Genomic DNA, 20,489 nt, shown 5'->3' with positions numbered 1-20,489 from the left:
TTATAATGGCCAATTAATTTAGCAACAGTAACCTATCGGATAATTTATTTAAAAGAGAGAGAGAGAGAGAGAAATGGGTAGATTTTCACAATGTAAACACCAAAAGAGGATATCTTTTCCGTGAGTCAGGGAATATTTAAAGAGATCTCAAAAGTTCCTATTTTCATTAGTTCCACATCACATATTTTGTGCTTTCTTTGAATAGCCAAAGAATTTTCTTGGGGAAAATATGAGAGTAAAACCAGAGCGAAGGAGCTATAAGAATTTGGAATGGCTTCTTGAAATCATGCCGCTCCAAGCATGTCGTAACCTCGATCACTCATAAATAAATAACTCCCAAACCAAGAATTTCTGAGGGCAAAAGCACACCAGCGTGTATAGGGAAGGCAGGGGAAGGGATGGAAGGGAGAGAAAGAGGGAACAATGTAGATTTCCCGTTTTATACCAGGACAACTAGGCCAAACTCAATTTAAATGAATAGCTCCAAAGCAGTGCAGTCAGAAAAAGTTCTCAGTGTGACACAGACTTCAGGGAAACAACACGTCCTGAAAGAAACATGATTCCCCTCAAGCCACAAAGGATTTTCTCATCAAGTGTTTTCACCTCTGCATTAGATCTGGCCACAAGAAGAGGAGAGCATTTACTCAGGTAAAAATAGTTCTCTTAGTCTCTTCCTCTAGTTACTAATTTTTAATTTAAAAATACAATTAACTGATCTAGCTGATAAAAGTTACAGACAGAAATGAGCTAAGTTCTCTCTTCCTTTAGGGAACGCTGACAGCAATTCACCATATAAATTGGATGGAAGAATTCTCCCAGGGACACTGGAAATAGCATCTTCTTGTCAAATGGAAGGAGGTACGCCCTACAATTTGGGTGGGACACTCAATTTTCTTTTATTTTTTGAGATGGACTTTCACTCTTGTTGCCCAGGCTGGAGTGCAATAGCGCGATCTTGGCTCATTGCAACCTCCACCTCCTGGGTTCAAATGAATCCCAGCCTCCTGAGTAGCTGGGATTACAGGCCTGCACCACCATGCCTGGCTAATTTTGCATATTTTTTAGTAGAGGCGGGGTTTCACCATGTCAGCCAGGCTGATCTCAAACTCCTGACCTCAGGTGGTCCACCTGCCTCAGCCTCCCAAAGTACTGGGATTACAGGCGTGAGCCACCATGCCCGCCCGAAACTCAATTTTCTAGGTTCTTTTATCTGAGGAATCTCTGGCCAGCAACTCATAACGTCTAAATCAATGTTTCTATGCCAAGCTTCTATTTCATTAAAAATACATATCTCTCTCTAGATTCTTTTTGTATCACTTCATGTTAAGTACATGGAAACTCATCCTATTACAGGGTCTGATCATGCAAGCACACAAGGCTTCATCCAAAGGGCAACAGCAAGAAGAAAGATAAAGCAAGTTTGCAAGGGTACAAAACACACAGCGCTTAAAATTAGACTAATGCTGGCCCATTCCAAAAGAGCTGCGAGGCACCTGGACTGAAAACAAAATGAAAAAACTAAAACAAGGGCAAGGAAATAAAACTTGGTCAGTGGTGAAACTGGACTTCCAGCCCCCTCTGGAGAGGAGCTGCTAAAATAATCCCTCTCCAGGAAGACCTCAGAATAGTTAGAATAGGTAGCTTCCTCTCCACTGAGTATGCCTACAGTTCTAACCTAGTGACTTCCCCAAATTAAATACATTGCATTATTACACACACACACACACACACACACACACAGCCAGCTGGATGGGCCCCTCCCTCCCAAAGAGCATCCACAGGAATGAGTGACATAAAGGCCTCTGACTACCCTCCAACAAGGTAGAGAAACTGAGTCACAGCCTCCTTCTCTCAAGTCCTCCCTCCCTCCCTCCCATGGCACTGTACTCCATCACACGTCAGAGGTCCGTATGTTTTCATCATCAAGGTTGAACATAAACGGCTTCTCCTTGGGGTGCTGGGGCTCCGATCTGTGCCTTATCCGGGAGCTGGGCAGCACCCCAGCAGCGCTGCCCTCCCCAGGACGAGGCGTGAACAAAGAGTCCTCTGAAGTCTCTCCAGGTGGAAGCAGCTTCTCCCCAGCCTGGGGGACAGGTGTCCAGGGCTGCCAGGAGGAGGCCACAGAGGGGGCTTTGCAGAGGGCTTTCTTTTCCTCCAAAGGTGGCCGCCCCCTGCACAGGATAGAGTTGGGCCCACTTGAAAGGCTGGAGCTTCCAGGTCGGGTCAAAGAAATGGATCTAGAAAAGGACGTTTCCTATAAAAATAAAAGGAAGAAAAAGACAAAAGAAAGTTAGGGTTTTTCAGACAATGTTTATCACAGGGTCCCAGGAAGAGTACCCAACCAGAATCACCACCTCGTAGGTCCAAGGACGCTTGCCTACAAAAATGAAATATGGTCAACGGGATTCACTCCAAATGTATCAAGGTCAGCCTGGCAGTGAGACTTGCAGGACATATCAGAAATTCTATTTCTCGGCCGGGCGTGGTGGCTCATGCCTGAAATCCCAGCACTTTGGGAGCCCGAGGCGAGTGGATCACCTGAGGTCAAGAGTTTGAGATCAGCCTGGCCAACATGGTGAAACCCCATTTCTACTAAAAATACAAAAAAATTAGCTGGGCGTAGTGGCATGTGCCTGTAATCCCAGCTACTTGGGAGGCTGAGGCAGGAAAATCACTTGAACCCGGGAGGTGAAGGTTGCAGTAAGCTGAGATCGTGCCACTGCACTCCAGTCCGGGCGACAGAGTGAGACTCCATCTCAAAAAAAAAAAAAAGGAAATTCCATTTCTCCATCTAACCCTACCTTACCTTCTCCCACGACCAAAAAGAGAAAAATAAAAATGTGTACCCAAATTAGTAGAATGAGAAAAACAAGCAAGACAGCCTGGGGCTTCTGCTGCATCTCAGGACCAGGCTGCTTGCCTACATCACCAAATAAAACATGCCTGCTCGAGAGGAATTCATCTCTGAGTTGACACTGTGCAACAGAAAGGAAGTGACTTACTCTGGGGTGGCACTTGAGGGCCTGGACAGCTGCCCCAATCTCCTTAATCCAGCTGTGCATGTCTTCTGGACTGTCCGCCTGCAAAACATCCATGGCTCTTACCAAGAAATTTTAGGCACTATGATTTCAGCTTCCAAGTCTCTGACTCAATACTAAGTTTATAAAATTACACCATTAGGGGTGGAAAGCATCTCAGAAATCATCTAGTCCAGTAGCTTTCAGACTTTTAAGGACATGTTTTCCCTGCAATATCTTATTTGACACCCAATAAATAAAACCGCTCAAAGTGGAGCTGCTCTGAAATGAGGCACAGGCTGTGAGGAAGGGGAAAGTTTAAGACCCCATCCCCTGCTGAAGTCCATCACCCCCTCCAGAAAACAACTGATCCAGTCTAGCCTCCTAGTTTTACAAAAAAGGAAAATGAGGCCCAGAAAGCCAAAGCCCAAGGTTTATGGCTGGTAGAGATTCGAGTTCTCCTCACTCTCAACATAGTTGCCTTTCCACTATAACTATCTGAACAGAATAATCCCACTTTCAATTCCAGCCCTATTAAAAGCCAAATCCCACTGTAAATCCTCCAAGATATGTATTGCCTTCAGAAATGGGGCTTTTCTCAGAATACAAGCTACTGGGTCTGTTTTGAAATTTACAAGGAACTCAAACAACTCAACAACAACAACAAAACCATAAATCATCCCATTAAAAAGTGTAGGCCAAGCATGGTGGCTCATGTCTGTAATCTCAGCACTTGGGAGGCCGAGGTGGGCGGACTGCCTGAGCTCAGGAGTTCACGACCAGCCTTGGCAACACGGTGAAACCCCGTCTCTGCTAAAATACAAAAAATTAGCCAGGAGTGGTGTCATGCGCCTGTAGTCCCAGCTATTCGGGAGGCTGAGGCAGGAGAATTGCTTGAACCCAGGAGGCGGGGGTTGCAGTGAGCCGAGATCACACCACTGCACTCCAGTCTGGGCGACAGAGTGAGACTCTGCCTCAAAAAAAAAAAAAAAAAATGAGCAAAGGACATAAATACTTTTCAAAACAAGACAGACAAGTGGCCAACAAGCATATGAAAAAATGTTCAATATTCCTAATCATTGGAGAAATGCAAATTAAAATCATCTCATACCAGTCAGAATAGCTATTATTAAGACAAAAAAACAGATTCTGGCAAGGATGTGGGGAAAAGGGACCACTTATACACTGCTGATAGGCATGTAAATTAGTACAACCTTTATGGAAAGGAGTAGAGAGATGTCTCAAAGAACTAAAAACAGAACTACCATTCAGCTCAGCAATCCCACTAGTGGGTGTCTCTCCAAAGGAAAAGAAATCATTATATCTTCACATGTGCCCCCAAACCTAAAATAAAACTTTAAAATTTTTTTAAAGAAATCATTATATCAAAAAGATACCTGCACCCTTATGTTTATTGCAGCACTATTCACAATAGTAAGGTCATGGAACCAACCTAAGTGTCCATCAACAGAGGACTGGATAAAGAAAATGTGGTGTACATATGTATAATGGAATACTACTCATCTATAAAAATGAATGAAATCGTGTCTTTTGCAGATATATAGATGAAACTATTATCTTAAGTGAAACAACTCAGACACAGAAAGTCAAATACCACATATTCTCACTTATAACTGGGAGCTAAATAATGTGTACACATGGACATAGGGTGTGAAATAATTGTCACTGGAGACATGGAAGGGTGGGAGGGTGGGAGGTGGGTGAGGGATGAGAAATTACTTGATGGGTACAATGCACAATACTCAGGTGATGGTTACAGCAAAAGCCCAGACTTCACCAATAGGCAATATATTCATGTAACAAAACTGCACTTGTACCCTTTATATTTATACCAAAAAAAGAGTTGTGACTTTGCTATTGGGAATAAAACTTTTTAAAAAATTTAAAGAGTTGTGGGACTTGGAGCACCAAGCTTCACAACATGTGAAGGATGAAACCGAGTTATTTCCTCCCAGAAACAACCTATAAGCCCCAGAAGGGGGCAGCAGCGGCTCTATGATAAAAGGGAGGAAACTCCAGCGGCCTCGCTACTGCAGGTGGAGCCTGTCAGTGCCCTCTAGCTTTACAGGGGTTGAGTTCAAGTGAACAGAGCAAACGCTGGCTGAGGGCCCCACCCGGTGTTACATGCTGCATCAGGTGCCAGACACAGCGATGGGACCAGGCGGAATCTCCAGAAATATGCATGTTAGCCTTCCTCTGTCTCCAGCATCATCCCCTAACAGTCCCACCAAAACACACAAGGGTGCATTGGTGTGCACGTGCAGATGTATGTGCCACCACCACACACTAGCCCCCAAAGGTCTCCACATCCCCCCTCATCCCCACAGTGACTCCTCCTCTTTGCATTCTATCAGGAAAAGACATGACCAGTAAAACAAAAATTCTCAAACCTGCATCCCTACCCCTTCCTGTCACCCCAAAACAAACCCTCTTTGGTTAGATGTCTGCAGGAGGCACCTACAAGGGAAACCGTTCAGGTCCTGGCACACGAGGGCAAAAAGGGTGTAGTGACAAGTGCCCAAAGTGAACACCTCTCTAACGTGTGCTCTGCCTGCAAACTTACTAGCGCTCTCTCCCCGCTTGACTTTTTCCAGTTATTTGACAATCTGATGGTTTCCCAAGAAAAAGACAAACCCATCCTTTGTCCAAAAAGATCACCAGGATAAGGACTCCAAGATCCTTCCAGAAGGTTCTTTACAAATATCAGGGCTGGCCTGTTCCACAAGCTTAATTATTGAGGGAATTAAATGACCTCAATTAGGAAAAACTGTGGAAGCAGGGCCGAACACACAGAATGGGCTCTGTAAGTAGCAGATGTTATTGTTTTCACTGGTATTATATGATATGCGACAAAAAAATGCAGCCTTAAACGTCACCATTTACAGATAAGCGCATTGCCCTCTCCATAATAAGACCTTTTCTCAGTTTCCTCATCCTTAAACTGCAGCTAATTCCTGCCTCAAAGATCAGATCATCAAGATCAAATAAGGTCATGTATTTGGAGGTTAAAAAAAAAAAGGTTATTTTGGATTTGAATGAGATGGAGGTCATCATCCATGAGGAGAAAAGCATTTATTAAGAGATTTTCCTCCTAGGGAACAAAAGATGATTTGGTAGGAGGCATATGAGCTGAGGGAGAAAGTCTTCTATGTCACATAGATCTGACATTTTCATTCAACAGACAGGAACATCCCCAGGATGACAATCCAATAATCAGTTTCCAGGGGTGTTAAGCTATCTCCATGCTCCTTCCAGCAGTCTACTGAAATGCTCCTCCACCATGTCAAATGCTACCCCCACAGGCCACAGGCCACCTGCCTGACTACGCTTTGAAGTACTGCCTCCCCACAAACTCCTACTCCAGGAACTGTCACACGGGAAGCCCAGGTGTCTTCACCCATCCTCTGCTTAGCAAGAAATCACAGAATCACAGAAAACTAGGAATACCCTGATTTAAATGGGAACTCAAGTACAAGAATCAAAATACCACTATTATTCTTGGATGACTACCTAATAGAATTTGTTATTTTTTCCCCGTTTTCCTTTTTGCAAGTAATAAGGGCTCATTAAAGACAATATAGAAAATAAATGTAGAAAAATAAAAAATTAAAATCGGCTGGATACTGTGGTTCAAGCCTGTAATCCCACAACGTTAGGAGGCTGAAGTTTAGAATGTGGGAAGATGGCTTAAGCCCAGGAGTTCGAGACCAGCATGGGCAACAGAGCAAGACCTCTTCTCCCTAACCTTTGCAAAAAAAAAAAAGGAAATAACAAGAAAAAATAAAATAAAATCACTTTAAAACCTCACAAATTCTAAAATAACAATTGACAGCAAATCCAGTCTTTTTGCTACTCATTTCTGTTTTCCAAAATACAAAGATACATTATATCTTGATTTTTTTTTCAGTTAATAATAGAAGGATTTTTCCATGTTACCAGATGTCTTTGTAAACATTTTCAGGGGATCCAAGTAGACATACTATGGTTCACTCACCTAGTCCTCTAAAACAGTGGTCGTCAACCTTTTCGGCATAGGGATCGGTTTTGTGGAAGACAATTTTTCCATGAACTTGGAGAGGTAAAGGGAGGGGGATGACGGGTGGTTTCGGGATGAAACTGTTCCACCTCAGATCATCAGGCATTATATTCTCATAGGAAGCTCACAGCCTAGATCCCTCACATGCACAGTTCACAATAGGGTTCACAGTCCTGTGAGAATTTAATGCCGCTGCTGATCCGACAGGAGGTGGAACTCAGGCGATAATGTTTGCTCTCCCACTGCTCACCTCCTCCTGTGTGGTCGGGTTCCTAACAGGCCATGGACCAGTACCAGTCCACAGCCCAGGGGTTGGGGATCCCCGCTCTAAAATATATTTTGAATATTCCCTATTCTCTTCATATGAATAACACTGCTGCTCACATCTTTGGGGATAAAGCTTTTTTCATATTTAGGAATATTCGGGAATCCTCAGATCCCAAGGCAATTACTAAATTAAAGAATTCACACCCTTTTAAATCTCTTCTTACATCTGGCCAGAGAGATTTCTGGCCAATAATATAGATTTCATTTGCCAACATTTTTGTTACATGCACCCTTGCTAGAATTAAATATTATAATTTTTTAAATCTTTGCTAATATGATAGGTAAAATAATTAAATCTCTTTCTTAAAACATTTAGTAATTTAGTGAAGACAGAAATTGTTTACTAGTTATATTTCTTCCCTAATTCTCTAATTCCTTCTTAAGAATATTTTTCGGTCAGATAACCTAGATAGTAACTCAGCCATGAAGATAAATGCTATCCCCTAATAAATGTTATTTTAAAATACTGCTCAAAAAGAAAATCAGATATTGCAATTAATTCCATATGAGAAGAAACAATATTATTTTATTGAGATCACAATTACAATCTTTTATTTTTATTTTTTAATTTTTTTTTGGACCAGGGTATCCTGGCCTCTAGCAATCCTCCTGCCTCAGCCTCCCAAAGTGCTGGGATTACAGGCATGAGCCACCAGGCCTGGCCTATAATCTCTCCTAGTAGTTTTAAGAACTGGGATTCATGAGAAACAAAAACTCAATGAAACTCCAAAATTGTATGCAAAAATTATGGTTATGTACATATCTATTTTTATGGAAAGCCTGTGCTTAGCTTTCATCAAAATCGTAAAACCACATCACAAAGTAGCTTCATGAACCAGAGGTTTAAAAAAAAAAAAAAAAGTAGCTGAAGTCTACCCACCCATGATGAATTACCATGAGACTAAAAACATACTTTAAACTCAGTAAAACAAAAGAGGAAGTGCCAAGGTCATAGCTTCATCTCTTCCTGATGTGCTTATGTGTGTGCACCTGTTTCTGGTGCTTGGTTCAAAAGAAAAAGTAGGGTTTCTGTCCTTGACGGCAGTTTTTGAGATGAGTAGGACAGACAGTATTAAAATGAATCGTTGCAGCCTGCAGTTTTATTGCAGTCCAGTGAGCTTCTATTGACTATCTAACGTAAGCCCAGCACTATAATAGATACAATGGTTTGAAGCAATGAATTCTAGAGGCCATAAAGGCTTCCATATCTACTTCTGGTTACTGCCATTGCTGCTATCCAACATTTTTAGGCAACTCCTCCTTCATTCTGTTCTCCACCTCTGCAGCCCTCCTTTCCCAAGAACTGATGCCATCTCTAGACACAGCCCTGCCACATATGATTGTGTAGATTGCACACTACATAGTTCTAGGTGACATCATTCACCCTGTAGTCTAAATTAAGCAGTAAGTATCCAAAGAGCTCTAATGCAACACTCTGCAACTCACTTGAGTCCACTTATTGCTACTCTTGTCCTGACATAGCACCCTAGTTCTAACAACTGGGCTTATGCCAAGCTAAGACCAGTTTGCACCACATTTCTCATTTCGAATAACTAATTTCCCTCTTGATAAACTGCCTAATTCCCTTGACCTTCTATGAATGGGAAATGGGGAAATGGTGACCTCTGCTTGCCTGGTATCTCAAGAATTGAAATGTGATTTTGAACTTTTGCCCAGAACTGAGAACTGTTTACCTGCTGACAAGCTTGCTGAAATCACTGGCCTTTCTACCTGCTTAGATACCTGGTTATTTCCAGATCTTGGATTTTTGGTCACCGTGATCCATTTGCCAAGACACCTGATTACCCCAAGTTGGTCTTCTCCAATAGAGTCAGACTTCCCTGGTTGTCTGTGACCACACCCTCTATATCATGGGTTCTGGACCAGGCTGCTCTTATTTTTTTCTTTTCTTTTGGTTTACTTTTGCTTGTTTTTAGAGACAGAGGTCTCACTGTGTTGCCCGGGCTGGTGTCGCACTCCTGGGCTCCAACAATCCTTTCACTTTGGCCTCCCAAAGTGCTGGGATTAGAGGTGTGAGTCACTGCACCCGGCCTGGACCAGGCTGCTCACAAACAACCCAAGTTGGCACCTGGTGCTTCCCAGTTGGTTCCATAATTCATTGGATTTATTATGATCTTGCACAAATAATTTACCTTCAAAGCCTTCATTTTCCTGTGTGTAAACTGGAGATAATTTCAGAGACGGCTGAGATTTAAGTGATAAACTTATACTACTTATAGTAGTATAAGTATGAGGTTTAAGTGATAAACTTATACTACTTATAGTACTTATACTACAAAATGATAAACTTTAACTTATACTAACTGTAAGTTGTTTAGCACTATGCCTGGGACATCTAGGTGTCCAAAAAATGGCAGCTTTTTATTAACAGAAAAGACTACTACCGTGTGAGAAATCACAGGGTACAAATTATACATAAATATGACATCTGAGTTAAACAGTTAAACAACCAATATCTAAGCGGTTAGAATCTAACCCAAGTCTTTCTCTTCTATCTAGGGAGTTTTCTCCACCACGATCTGCCCTGCTCTTTGGTCTAGCTCTCTTAGACACTCAAGATGAGTGGTTCTTTCTGGTAGATTTACTGAGCATAACCTTGGGGAGCAGGTCAGAAGGACACTTTGGCATGGTGGGTAAAACTGCCAGCATCTTAGCACCAAGCTCTACCAGTAGTCATATTCTTTCACCTTTTGTGTAAAACACAATTTTTATTATTTATTTATTTAATTTTTTGAGACAGAGTCTCGCTCTGTCTCCCAGACTAGAGTATAGTGGTATGATCTCGGCTCACCACAACCTCCACCTCCTGAGTTCAAGCGATTCTCCTGCCTCAGCCTACTGAGTAGCTGGGATTACAGGTGCGCACCACCACACCCCGCTAATTTTTGTATTTTTAATAGAGACAGGGTTTCACTATGTTGGCCAGGCTGATCTCGAACTCCTGACCTCAGGTGATCCCCCGCCTTGGCCTCCCAAAGTCCCAGGATTACAGGCGAGAGCCACCACGCCTGGCCTAAAACACAATTTTTACTTAGAACAAATGACTGACATACAAACTGTCAGTCAAACTTATTCTGAGTTAGGTATTCGGTAGATTTTTATCCCCAAAATGAGTAAGTTTTGAGCTTTCAAAGCAGAAACTGGAATTTCAAAAAAACTTCTGGCTACCTCCATTAGCTTAATAGTTTTCTACACTCAAAGACTGTTAATGATATTAGTGGTGATATCTTAATGATGTGATTTTGGATAGTACATAATAAAATGTGTCAACATTTTGAATATCTGCATACCTCAGTGAGACCATTATTTTCCAAATGACCAATGCATACTGTTAAAAACCATGCATGGATAAAAAGTGTCTATTCAAAGTGCAAAACTGACTAATGGATTTTAATGTAAGAGTATAAAAATTTCTTGATATGGCTTCAGATTGTGCATTGCACCTAAACATTAAGAAATTAACATTTGTCAAGTTTTGGTATAGAATCAAAGAATATCCACAATTATCTAAAAAGGCTATTAAAATATTCCTTTTTTCCAAATACACATCTGTGTGAGGCAAGATTTTCTCCATATTCTTCAATCAAAACAACCTATGGCCACAGATAGAATGCAGAAGCAGATAGGAGAATCCTGTTGTCTTCTATTATGCCAGCCATTAAAGATAGATGTGCAAAACTGTAAAAACAATACTATTCTTGCTATTTTTTAGAAATGTTTTTTTCACAAAATCTGTTTTATTAACTTATAATGAGTTTATGATTGCTATTTTTTTTTTTTTTTTGAGACAGGGTCTTTGAAGGGTCTTGATTTGTCACCCAGGCCGGAGTGCAATGGCGAGATCATAGCTCACTGCACCTTCAAACTCCAGGGCTCAAACTATCCTCCTGCCTCAGCCTCCCAAGTAGCCAGGATGACAGGTGCATCCCATGGTGCCCAGCTTTATAGTTGCTATTTTTAATGAATTGATAAATACTTTAAATGATTTTTAATCTATACTCTTCTCTTTCCACTGTTTTTGAGTTAGGTGCTGTAAACGGATTTGTCCTCCCTCTGGTTTATTTATTCAGTGTTACGCTAGTGTTCTCTTATCCCAGAAATGTGGGAAGCAGAAGGCAATGGAAGATGGGGTGATTAGAATCTTCTGGTAAATGTGCATACACTCATGTAGATTATCTTTGGAACATTTTTTGGTTGGGTTTCATGTTTCCCAAATTGCTGTCTTCAGTCCAGAGCTCTCTCCTGAACTCAACCAGCACAATCACTCACTTAACAAATATTTATTTAGTGTCAGCAACATGCCAAGCAGTGTGTATCCAATGGTCTTCATAGCACATCTCCTTGGATGTCCAGCAGACACTGTAAACTCTGAACCACCCATGCTAACCTTGTGTTTCCTCTCAACAGCTCCTCCTCCCATGCTCCTGTCACAATGACAGGTGCCATGAGCCACCCTGAGGCTCGAGCATACATGCCTGAGGACAGGCATACCTGTCCTCTCTCCCTTCATCCGACCGACTCTCAAGTCCTGGAAAACATACCTTTTTAATATCTCTCAAATTTTCCACTTTTCTCCATCTACCCTCATTCAGGCTTCCTTTATCCCTCACTAAATTATTAACAACAGCCTTCAAACTGTTCTCTCTCATCCTATCTTAGCCTTTTCTCCTCTGTCCCCCACACTGCACAGGGCCGGGCAATCCTTGACAGCGTGTCATTAAAAGGGCTGGGGTTGAAGATCATCATCTCCATTTCACAGATAAGGAAAACAGGCTCTGGAAGTTAAATAACTTGCCCAAGTGGTATTTTTTAATGGCAAGGCAGATCATATCACGCCCTTTGTTTAACCTCTAAGGGCATTAATTCTAAGGATAAAATACAAGCTCTTCAATAAGGCATATGAGGGTCCTCTGTGCCTAACTGTCCAGCCTCCTTTTGGCCCTATGCTCCTTTTATTACCAGGCTTTAAAAAAAAAAATACCTGCTATTTCCTTTGCCTGGGCCACTTTTCCCCCCAACAGACTGAGCTTAGCTGTATCTTTCTTCAGGAACCCCCCCGACTCCCTAAGACTGGGTGAGGCGCCCTGCTTATGGTTCACGTTTCAGTCTAATGGCAGTAGCACTTATCACACCATTTTTTTTTATTTTGTATTCCCCTACCTGCTTCAGGGAGGACCTGTAATACATTTCGATTACTGTCACATTCTGCATTTCCTGCTGTGATCACTTGACCTCCGAAATTTTTTTCTCAATTTGCATACATTAGGTCAACTCTTTGTACTGTCGAGTTCTTCATCACACGCCCACCATCGCAGTGTCATGCAGAATCGTTCCACTGTCTGCAAACTCCCCTGCACTCCATCTCCCCCAACACTCCTCCCCTGCACCATGCCACAGTTTAACTGCCTATGGACTTGATGAGCTCTCTCTCTTGGGTTCAGGATCTGTTCTGTTTAACCTGGTGTCCCCAGCCTGAGACAAAACGCCCAGCACTCTGAGGATACTCAACAAATATCTGTTGAATGCAAGAACTACAAACTTGTAGTGCACCTACAGGTTAAACCTTGTCCCTGAGTGGCAGTGGTGCTGGTGAATCAGTAGCTCTGATGCCCATGGCAGCCCTTTCCACAGCTCCAGTTCGCTCCCAAGCCCCCACTCCGCTGTCTCTTCCTGGATGGTATGTGCTTGTCCAAATGGATATAGCCCCGAGATGACTAAGTTATTCAAACACCTGCCGGGCTCGGCGGAAGGAGTCGTGACAGGAATTGCTGCCCAAGAAATGGGAAAGGGGACCAGCCCCTTGGGGAAGGGGCTTAACAGGGAGCGACACTCGCAGCCCAGAAGAAAGGGCAGCGGGAGCTTGAAAAGCTTTAGTTGGGAAACCCCACCTTTAAACCAACCTGCTTACTTGTCAGTTTTTATTTCTGTTCTTTTTTTTTTCTTTTTTGAGACAAAGTCTCGCTCTGTCACCCAGGCTGGAGTGCAGTGGTATGATCTCAGCTCACTGCAACCTCTGCCTCCCGAGTTCAAGCAATTCTCCTGCCTCAGCCTCCCAAGCAGCTGGGATTACAGACGCCACCACGTCCAGCTAATTTTTTTGTATTTTTATAAAGACGGGGTTTCACCATGTTGACCAGGCTGGTCTCAAACTCCCGACCTAAAGTGATCCGCCCACCTCGACCTCCCAAAGTGTTGGGATTCCAGGCGTGAGCCACCACTGCGCCCGGCCAAGTGTCAGTTTTAACACTGAAAGTCCAGCATCACCACGAGGCTGCGAATCAAGGCACTCTCTGTGCACTGCTAGGCAGGCTGGGTTAGGACTTGGCCCTGAAAGTCTAGTCCCTGCTTGGAAATCTGCCTTTCTAGTTCCTATGACTTTAGAAGGAGTTGGGAGAACTCCAGAGCTGTGGGTGGAGGGGAGAAGCTCCTGATAAGTGAACCATCAGAGCCTGGACAATGGCTTCCTCTGTGCAGCTGGGCTCTGCACCTGGTGCCTGCACAGGGCCCTCTGTGCTTTTGTCTTTCCGCACACAGTGATGTCCACACACAGACGAGACTTATAAATACCCTCCAAAGGAGAAGTGAAATCATTGACCAGTTCTCCTTTTCTCTGCTTAGCTGGAGCCCAGCAGCTGAGAGCAACTGGTACACACTCACATTCCTCAGTAGAGCGGCTCAACCTGCTTTCATTATTTTATGGTTGGGAAGCTTTTGGCAAACATCCTGTTTAGGATGAAATGGGACTCAGACTGACTCTCAGAGGCTAAATTTACTGCCTAGAAACTTCAAGCAAATGAAAAGAGAAAGCAAAGGAAAGGACACGGCCTATGAGGGCACCATTCACAGAAACAGAATGCCGGAGTCTTCTGGAAGGGAGCACTTTACCTGTACGTAGAAGGTCCTGGAGCTTGTTATTATTTCAAACAGGTTGTCCCTCATTAAGAGATCACTAGACAGAGAAAGAGAAAGAATGTTATGGCGTGCTGACATACACAGAGAGGACTCGCTATGTCCTAAGTTAACACCTCAGTGCCCTCTACCATAAAAAAAGAAGATGGGTGGGGGGTGGTTCCCAGCCATTCTTCCTTCAGCTCCTGCCTTGAAAAACACTCCAGGGGTTTCCTCTAGCTTCATTTCCTAGAGGGTCTCAGGAGGCTTTGCCATCCAGATGGACCCTCCCCAGGCCCGTCTCCCACCAGCAGTTCTAACAAGCTCCTTTCCCTCCAAAACCTCCTGCCTAATATCCAACCCCACCACCACCATCTCCTACAATTTCCTTCCTTCCTTCCTGCCTCCCTCCTTCCCTCTAAGGTGTATGAGGTGCTTTGTGGGAAGCACCATTTCGGGTGCTTTTTTACAGATTATTTCATCTAATCTTCACAACAGCCCCGGGGGGCACTTAAGACTTCCCCCATTTTACAGATAAGGAAACCCAGACCCAGACCCACAGCTTAAATGACTCCTCCAAGTTGCTGGAGATTTGGAACCTAGGTCTGACTCCAGAGTCTCTGCTTTATTTATTTTTTTGAGACAGGGTCTCGCTCTGTTGCCCAGGCTGGAGTACAGTGGTGCAATCATGGCTCACTGGGACTACAGGCACATGCCACCATTCCTGGCTAATTTTTGTATTTGTCATAGAGACAGGGTGTTTCCATGTTGCTCAGGCTGGTCTTGAACTCCTGAGCTCAAGCAATCTGCCTGCCTCAGCTTCCCAAAGTCCTGGGATTACAGGCATGAGCCACTGAACCCAGTGAGCCTATGCTTTTAATTACTCCACTGTCATTGGCCTCTCCTAAGGGAGCCAACTTTCCACTCCCTAAACCGTCTCCTCCACCCACGCAGCAGCCTCATCAACTTCACTCAGTTCCTGCTCCTTGCCTCACTGTGCAGGGCCCAGGAGACAAAGAGCTAAAGAGGAGGAAAGCAAGGGGAGAGGAGATGACTTCAGGGCACTCCTTTAGGGGACACTGCTGGGTGTGGGTTTTGGAAAAGAAATCCTGACTTCTGCAAGGAAGAGGGCAGGGAGTAGATGATGCTCAGTGACAAACCTCAAAGCAGCCCAAGTTATTTCCCAGTGTTAAATGCCTGCCGCGTATGTCCCCAGCCACTGCGGGGAATACATAAGGAGTAGAAGATCTAATTCCTACCCAGTGAAAGAACATAAGGGCCAGGCGCAGTGGCTTACGCCTGTAATCCCAACACTTTGGGAGGCCAAGGCGGGCAAATCACTTGAGTTCTAGGCCAGCCTGGACAACATGGTGAACCTTGTCTCTATAAAAAAAATACAAAACTGAGTCAGGTGTAGTGGCACACATCTATAGTCCCAGCTACTCGGGAGGCTGAGACAGGAGGATCACCTGAGCCTGGGAGGCAGAGGCTGCAGTGAACTGAGATTGCACCACTGCACTCCAGCCTGGGGGACAGAGCAAGACTCTATCTCAACAACAAAAAAAAGAACATAAGGAAGCAAAACTGTACCATCAGATGTTAGATTGTATGTTATATGCCAAGAGTTGGAAAGGACTGATCGCAGGAGGTGGGGTTGGCTTCATGAATGAGAAAGCCTGCAAGAAAATGGCAGGACCTCGGCCAGTGCCACAGGTACCTGGGCAAAGGAATGCATGAGACCAGAGATCCATGAGCAAGAACAACAGGATAGGGGCCAGATAGTCCTGGGGTGAATTCTGACTACATGTAGGGAAGAAATGTTTGAGAATGTGGTAAAAATTTGGGGAGCCTTTGTGACCCCAAGTATAAAACAGAGATAAATAAGAGGACCCCTTTGATCGGGCTGGTCACTACAAAGACCAGTTAGTTATAAGGTACAGAAGGCATCCGGCATAATGTATGTCACAGAATAGTCACTTGAAGTACATTTCACCAACTATGATTACTTTCTGAGTTTCTGAATAAAAAATGCCTCTTTCTGGCTAAAATGTCTTAACCTTTCAAATTCTATTCATGCATAGCCAGCAAAATCACATAAACAACTACTGAGGAGGTGAAAGAAAAGCAGGTGGGAAATCCCCACTCCTTTCACATCTACTTCTCAGGGTGGGAAGGGTGGGACGGGGGGTGAGGGATAAAAGACTATGCATTTGGGCACCATGGACACTGCTTGCAGATGGGTGCACCACAATCTCAGAAATCACCATTGAAGAACTTTTCCATGCAACCAAACACCACCTGTTGCCCCAAAATGATAGAAATTTTTTAAAATATAAAAATATATTTATTTATTTATTTGAGACAGAGTTTCACTCTTGTTGCCCAGGCTGGAGTGCAGTGGTGCGATCTTGGCTCACTGCAACCTCCGCCTCCCGGGTTCAAGCGATTCTCCTGCCTCAGCCTCCTGAGTAGCAGGGATTACAGGCACCCACCACCACACCCGGCTGATTTTTTGTATTTTTAGTAGAGAAGGGGTTTCGCTATGTTGGCCAGGATGATGTGGAACTCCTGGCCTCAGGTGATCCGCCCGCCTCGGCCTCCCAAAGTGCTGGGATTGGATTACAGGTGTGAGCCGCCACGCCCGGCCTAAAAAGATATATATTTTTTCAAAACGGCACCAGGCTACATGGTGCTTTTCAACTCAATTCAATTCACTTGAACAAATATTCACTGATTATCAAAATGTCCTAAATCCCTGGACTGGGTTCCAAGGGAGGCCAAGCAGTCTAACAGGCATGGAAGCTGCGGAGCCCTAAGGACCTTCCTTCCCTGCTAGTCCCTGACTTCTTTAACTCAGTTTAGTGTGACTCTGGCAGAGTTAGAGAGTTAGGGAAAGTTCAAGGCATTCTTAGGATTTAACTGTAAGTTCCTTATGGTTCTCTAAGCTTCCCCCCATGTGCCCAGGGGGTCTCACATCTGCAAGGGCCCTCCAGGGTCAGGTACAATCAAGGATCTCATCATGCCCAATCTTTCCTCTGCCTACTTCTGGAGCCACACTTCTGGAATTTCCATCTACAGCTACTGTCCTGAATTATAAATAGTCACTGGGAACCTCCCCAGTCCTCTGTACTCTGCAACTGCCATTTGCAAGACTCGGGAGAGCGCTTCTGTCTCTGTCTCCTTGGGTCACACAGCATGTTGTTTTCATGCAGGACTGTTTGTGCCTTCATGGGAGAAGAGTCGGCCTGCTGTGAACAGCTTTCCTGATGATATCTGAGGGTTCTGCTTGCACAAGCCATGAGACGGAAGGACACAAACACCCAGTCTCTAAAGACTACAGATTGGTGGCCAGAAAAAGGGTTTTTGGATGCCCCAATACCCTTAGGGTCTCTAAAGTTTAGTTCTATAGGCATCCGTATTTGGTGTTGGACCTAGGAGATCCCCTGCCAGGTCCCAAACTCATCCTATGAAAAGTGGCACTTGGAAGGTAACTATTTCCTAGTGGACACAGGAATCCCTTTAAAATACCTGTTCTTCCTTCCCAGTGGGAGTAACAGAGATGCTATGAATCACCTTGTGTTAATGGGACATCGGGGTCAAAAGGAGGAGAAAAGGAATAAGAAGGTCAGGGAAGAGGCACTAGTACAGTGATCTGACCAGAAGCACTGAGGTGAGTGACCTAGAGGCATGGTCTCTCCTCTGAGCCTGTGTTCTGCTAGGGATTGAGCATCTAATCCTAATACCAGAGAAGCTTCGGAGCCCCACTCTTTGTTTCCATATCCTTTCTTTTTTGCCGACCAGAAACTATTATGTAGGCCTATCTGCTTAGGAGCCAGAGTAAGGTATGGGAAGAGGGCAAGTGTGCCCAGGGGGGTCTCCTCCCTGTGTTAGCTTGAATGCAGTGAGTCAGCCACAAGGTGTTAGGCTCCCATGCCTGGCTCTTGGAAGAAGATGACTCTTGCATGGAGTCTCTGAAGGGTAGTAAAGGGAGATTTAAGAGGACAAATGGAGGTTTGGATCAGAAGAGAAAAAGCAGACACAATTACCCAGACTTGACCAGACATTCATGGGTCTTGAGAACATCCTTAAGAAATATAGTGCGCAGTGGTTCTCGGTCCTGGTGGAAAGAACAGAAAGACAGGTAAGTGAGGCTGTCTGTGTCATATCACTACCCAGACCAGCTGACTAATACCCCTTTCTCAGAGATGGTTGGCTAAAATCAGGTTGACAAATAACCTGGTCTCAAAATAATCAGCAAGAGAAAAAAAAATCTGGCTGGGCAGAGTGACTCATGCGTGCAATACCAGGACTTTGGAAGGCCAAGCTGGAGGACTGCTTGAGGCCAGGAGTTCAAGACCAGCCTGGGCAACAGAGTGAAATCCTGTCTCTACAAAAAATCCACCACTGTGCTCCAGCCTGGGTGACAGGTGACAGAGAAAGACCCTGTCTCCAAAAACAAGAAAAAAGACAAAAAAATCTAAGAAGAAGATACTGTGTAGCTGTGACTCTGACCACACAGCAGCTCACTGCAGAGAGGACACTTTATTGTCACTGTAAAGATGTGTGCACAGAATGGATGGAGATAAGACAGAGGCAGCTTTGAAGTCTTCGTGTGCTCACATCTCCACTCATGCACGCTCTCCTGTGGGTGTGCATCTGTGCACCTCTTAGTTTCCATGACCTCTCAGAAGGGCAGCAAAGCTACTACAAACCTGCTCACACTTGAAGTAGCAGATGGTAAAGTCATCAAGTGCAAAGAAGCGACGTTTCCAGCTCTTCCGCTGTAATAAAAAAATAAAAGGCAGAACATTAGCTAGAGGTGATCAGCATTGTGCAGGGTGTACTCATGCTAAGTTCCCAGGGACCCAGCCCCATGGAAGTCCGGCTCCCACATTCAGCAGGGGCAAGGGCTTCTTCATATCAGGGGCAACACCTCTGACAGGTGGGGGCCAACGGTCAGTCCCAAAATCTCACCCTTGAAGGTGGAGGCTCCATGGAGGACTGAGGCACCTCCTGTCAATCCCCTCTCACCTCTGCTATGTCGACAGCCACTGGCTCTGAGGAGTCACCAGAACCCCAATTCAGCCTCTGTGCTGACACTCACCACATTCCCTTGCTTCACGCAGTAACCACTCTTAATGAGGGGAGGCCCGGTGGAAGCACGGCAGCCTGACGTGGGGATGTAACTCTGAGACCTTCGAAGGATGGTGTGGGACCCAGGCTCACTCCCTTCCTGCCCATCCCCACCGTTCTGCAAGGAAACAGTGTCAGGATCAGCGCCTCCCTCCCTCTATGCAGCCACAGCCCCACCTACCTCCCTCTGCCTGAATCTCTGGCCTCTTTGCCCTAAGTCAAAAAGAAATAAATGGTGGGCACAGTGGCTCACGCCTGTAATCCCAACACTTTGGGAGGCCAAGGCAGGAGGATCGCTTGAGCCCAGGAATTCTAGACCAGACTGGGCAACAGGGTGAGACCCAGTCTTTACAAAAAAATTAAAAATTGTTTAAAAATTTTTGTTTAATTTTGATTTTAAAATTTAAAAATTAAAAAAAAGAATTACCCAGGCATGTAGTCCCAGCTACTCAGGAAGCAGAGGTGGGAGGATGGCTTGGGCCCAGGAGTCTGACGCTGAAGTGAGCCACGATTGCACCACTGCACTTCAGTCTGGGCAACAGAGTGAGACCCTGTCTCTAAAAAAATTAAATAACAACATGGCAAAACACCATCTCCAACAAAAAATACAAAAAAATTAGCCAGGTGTGGTGGCATATGCCTGTGGTCCCAGATGAGGTGGGAGGATCACTTGAGGCTGGGAAGGCCGACGTAGGAGGAGTGCATGAGCCTAGGAGGCGGAGGCTGCAGTGAGCCATTATTATGTGTATCTGCACTTCAGGCTGGGTGACAGAGGGACACCCCAGCTCAAAAAAAAAAAAAAAAAAAAAAACAAATAAATATAAATAATTAAAACAGGAAAATAAACCTTTCCTTTGCTCTGTCATGCACTCTACGAGGTACTTTCACAGAACCAGCATCAGGGAGGTTGGGCCGACCCAGCAGAAAGGGAAGGATAGAGAATGTGAACCAAGAGGGACACCAGGCTGGTTTCCAGCCTTGTTTGCCTTCCTCTGTCCCATTTCCTATGGGTTTAACAAACCCTCATCTTCTGTGTCTCCTGTGTC

General features: G+C 44.5%; 1 protein-coding gene across 3 annotated transcripts in view; it reads right to left on the bottom strand.

The window, feature by feature from the left end:
* Positions 1-1,019: 1,019 nt before the first annotated feature.
* PLEKHA2 (pleckstrin homology domain containing A2) overlaps positions 1,020-20,489 on the bottom strand; it is a 69,827-nt gene continuing 50,357 nt past the window's right edge. For all 3 annotated transcript variants that reach the window (XM_030817158.1, XM_030817160.1, XM_030817159.1), the window contains exons 7-12: positions 19,415-19,561; positions 19,023-19,091; positions 18,357-18,427; positions 14,308-14,371; positions 3,003-3,080; positions 1,020-2,254 (exon numbers count right to left, since the gene is read on the bottom strand). In XM_030817158.1, coding sequence (XP_030673018.1) covers positions 1,892-2,254; positions 3,003-3,080; positions 14,308-14,371; positions 18,357-18,427; positions 19,023-19,091; positions 19,415-19,561 — 792 coding nt within the window. In that variant the 3' untranslated portion in view covers positions 1,020-1,891. The remainder of the gene's footprint in view (positions 2,255-3,002; positions 3,081-14,307; positions 14,372-18,356; positions 18,428-19,022; positions 19,092-19,414; positions 19,562-20,489) is intronic.

This window comes from Nomascus leucogenys, chromosome 8 (assembly GCF_006542625.1).
Source record: "Nomascus leucogenys isolate Asia chromosome 8, Asia_NLE_v1, whole genome shotgun sequence".
Lineage (NCBI taxonomy): Eukaryota > Metazoa > Chordata > Mammalia > Primates > Hylobatidae > Nomascus > Nomascus leucogenys.
This window is presented reverse-complemented; position numbering and strand designations above follow the sequence as displayed.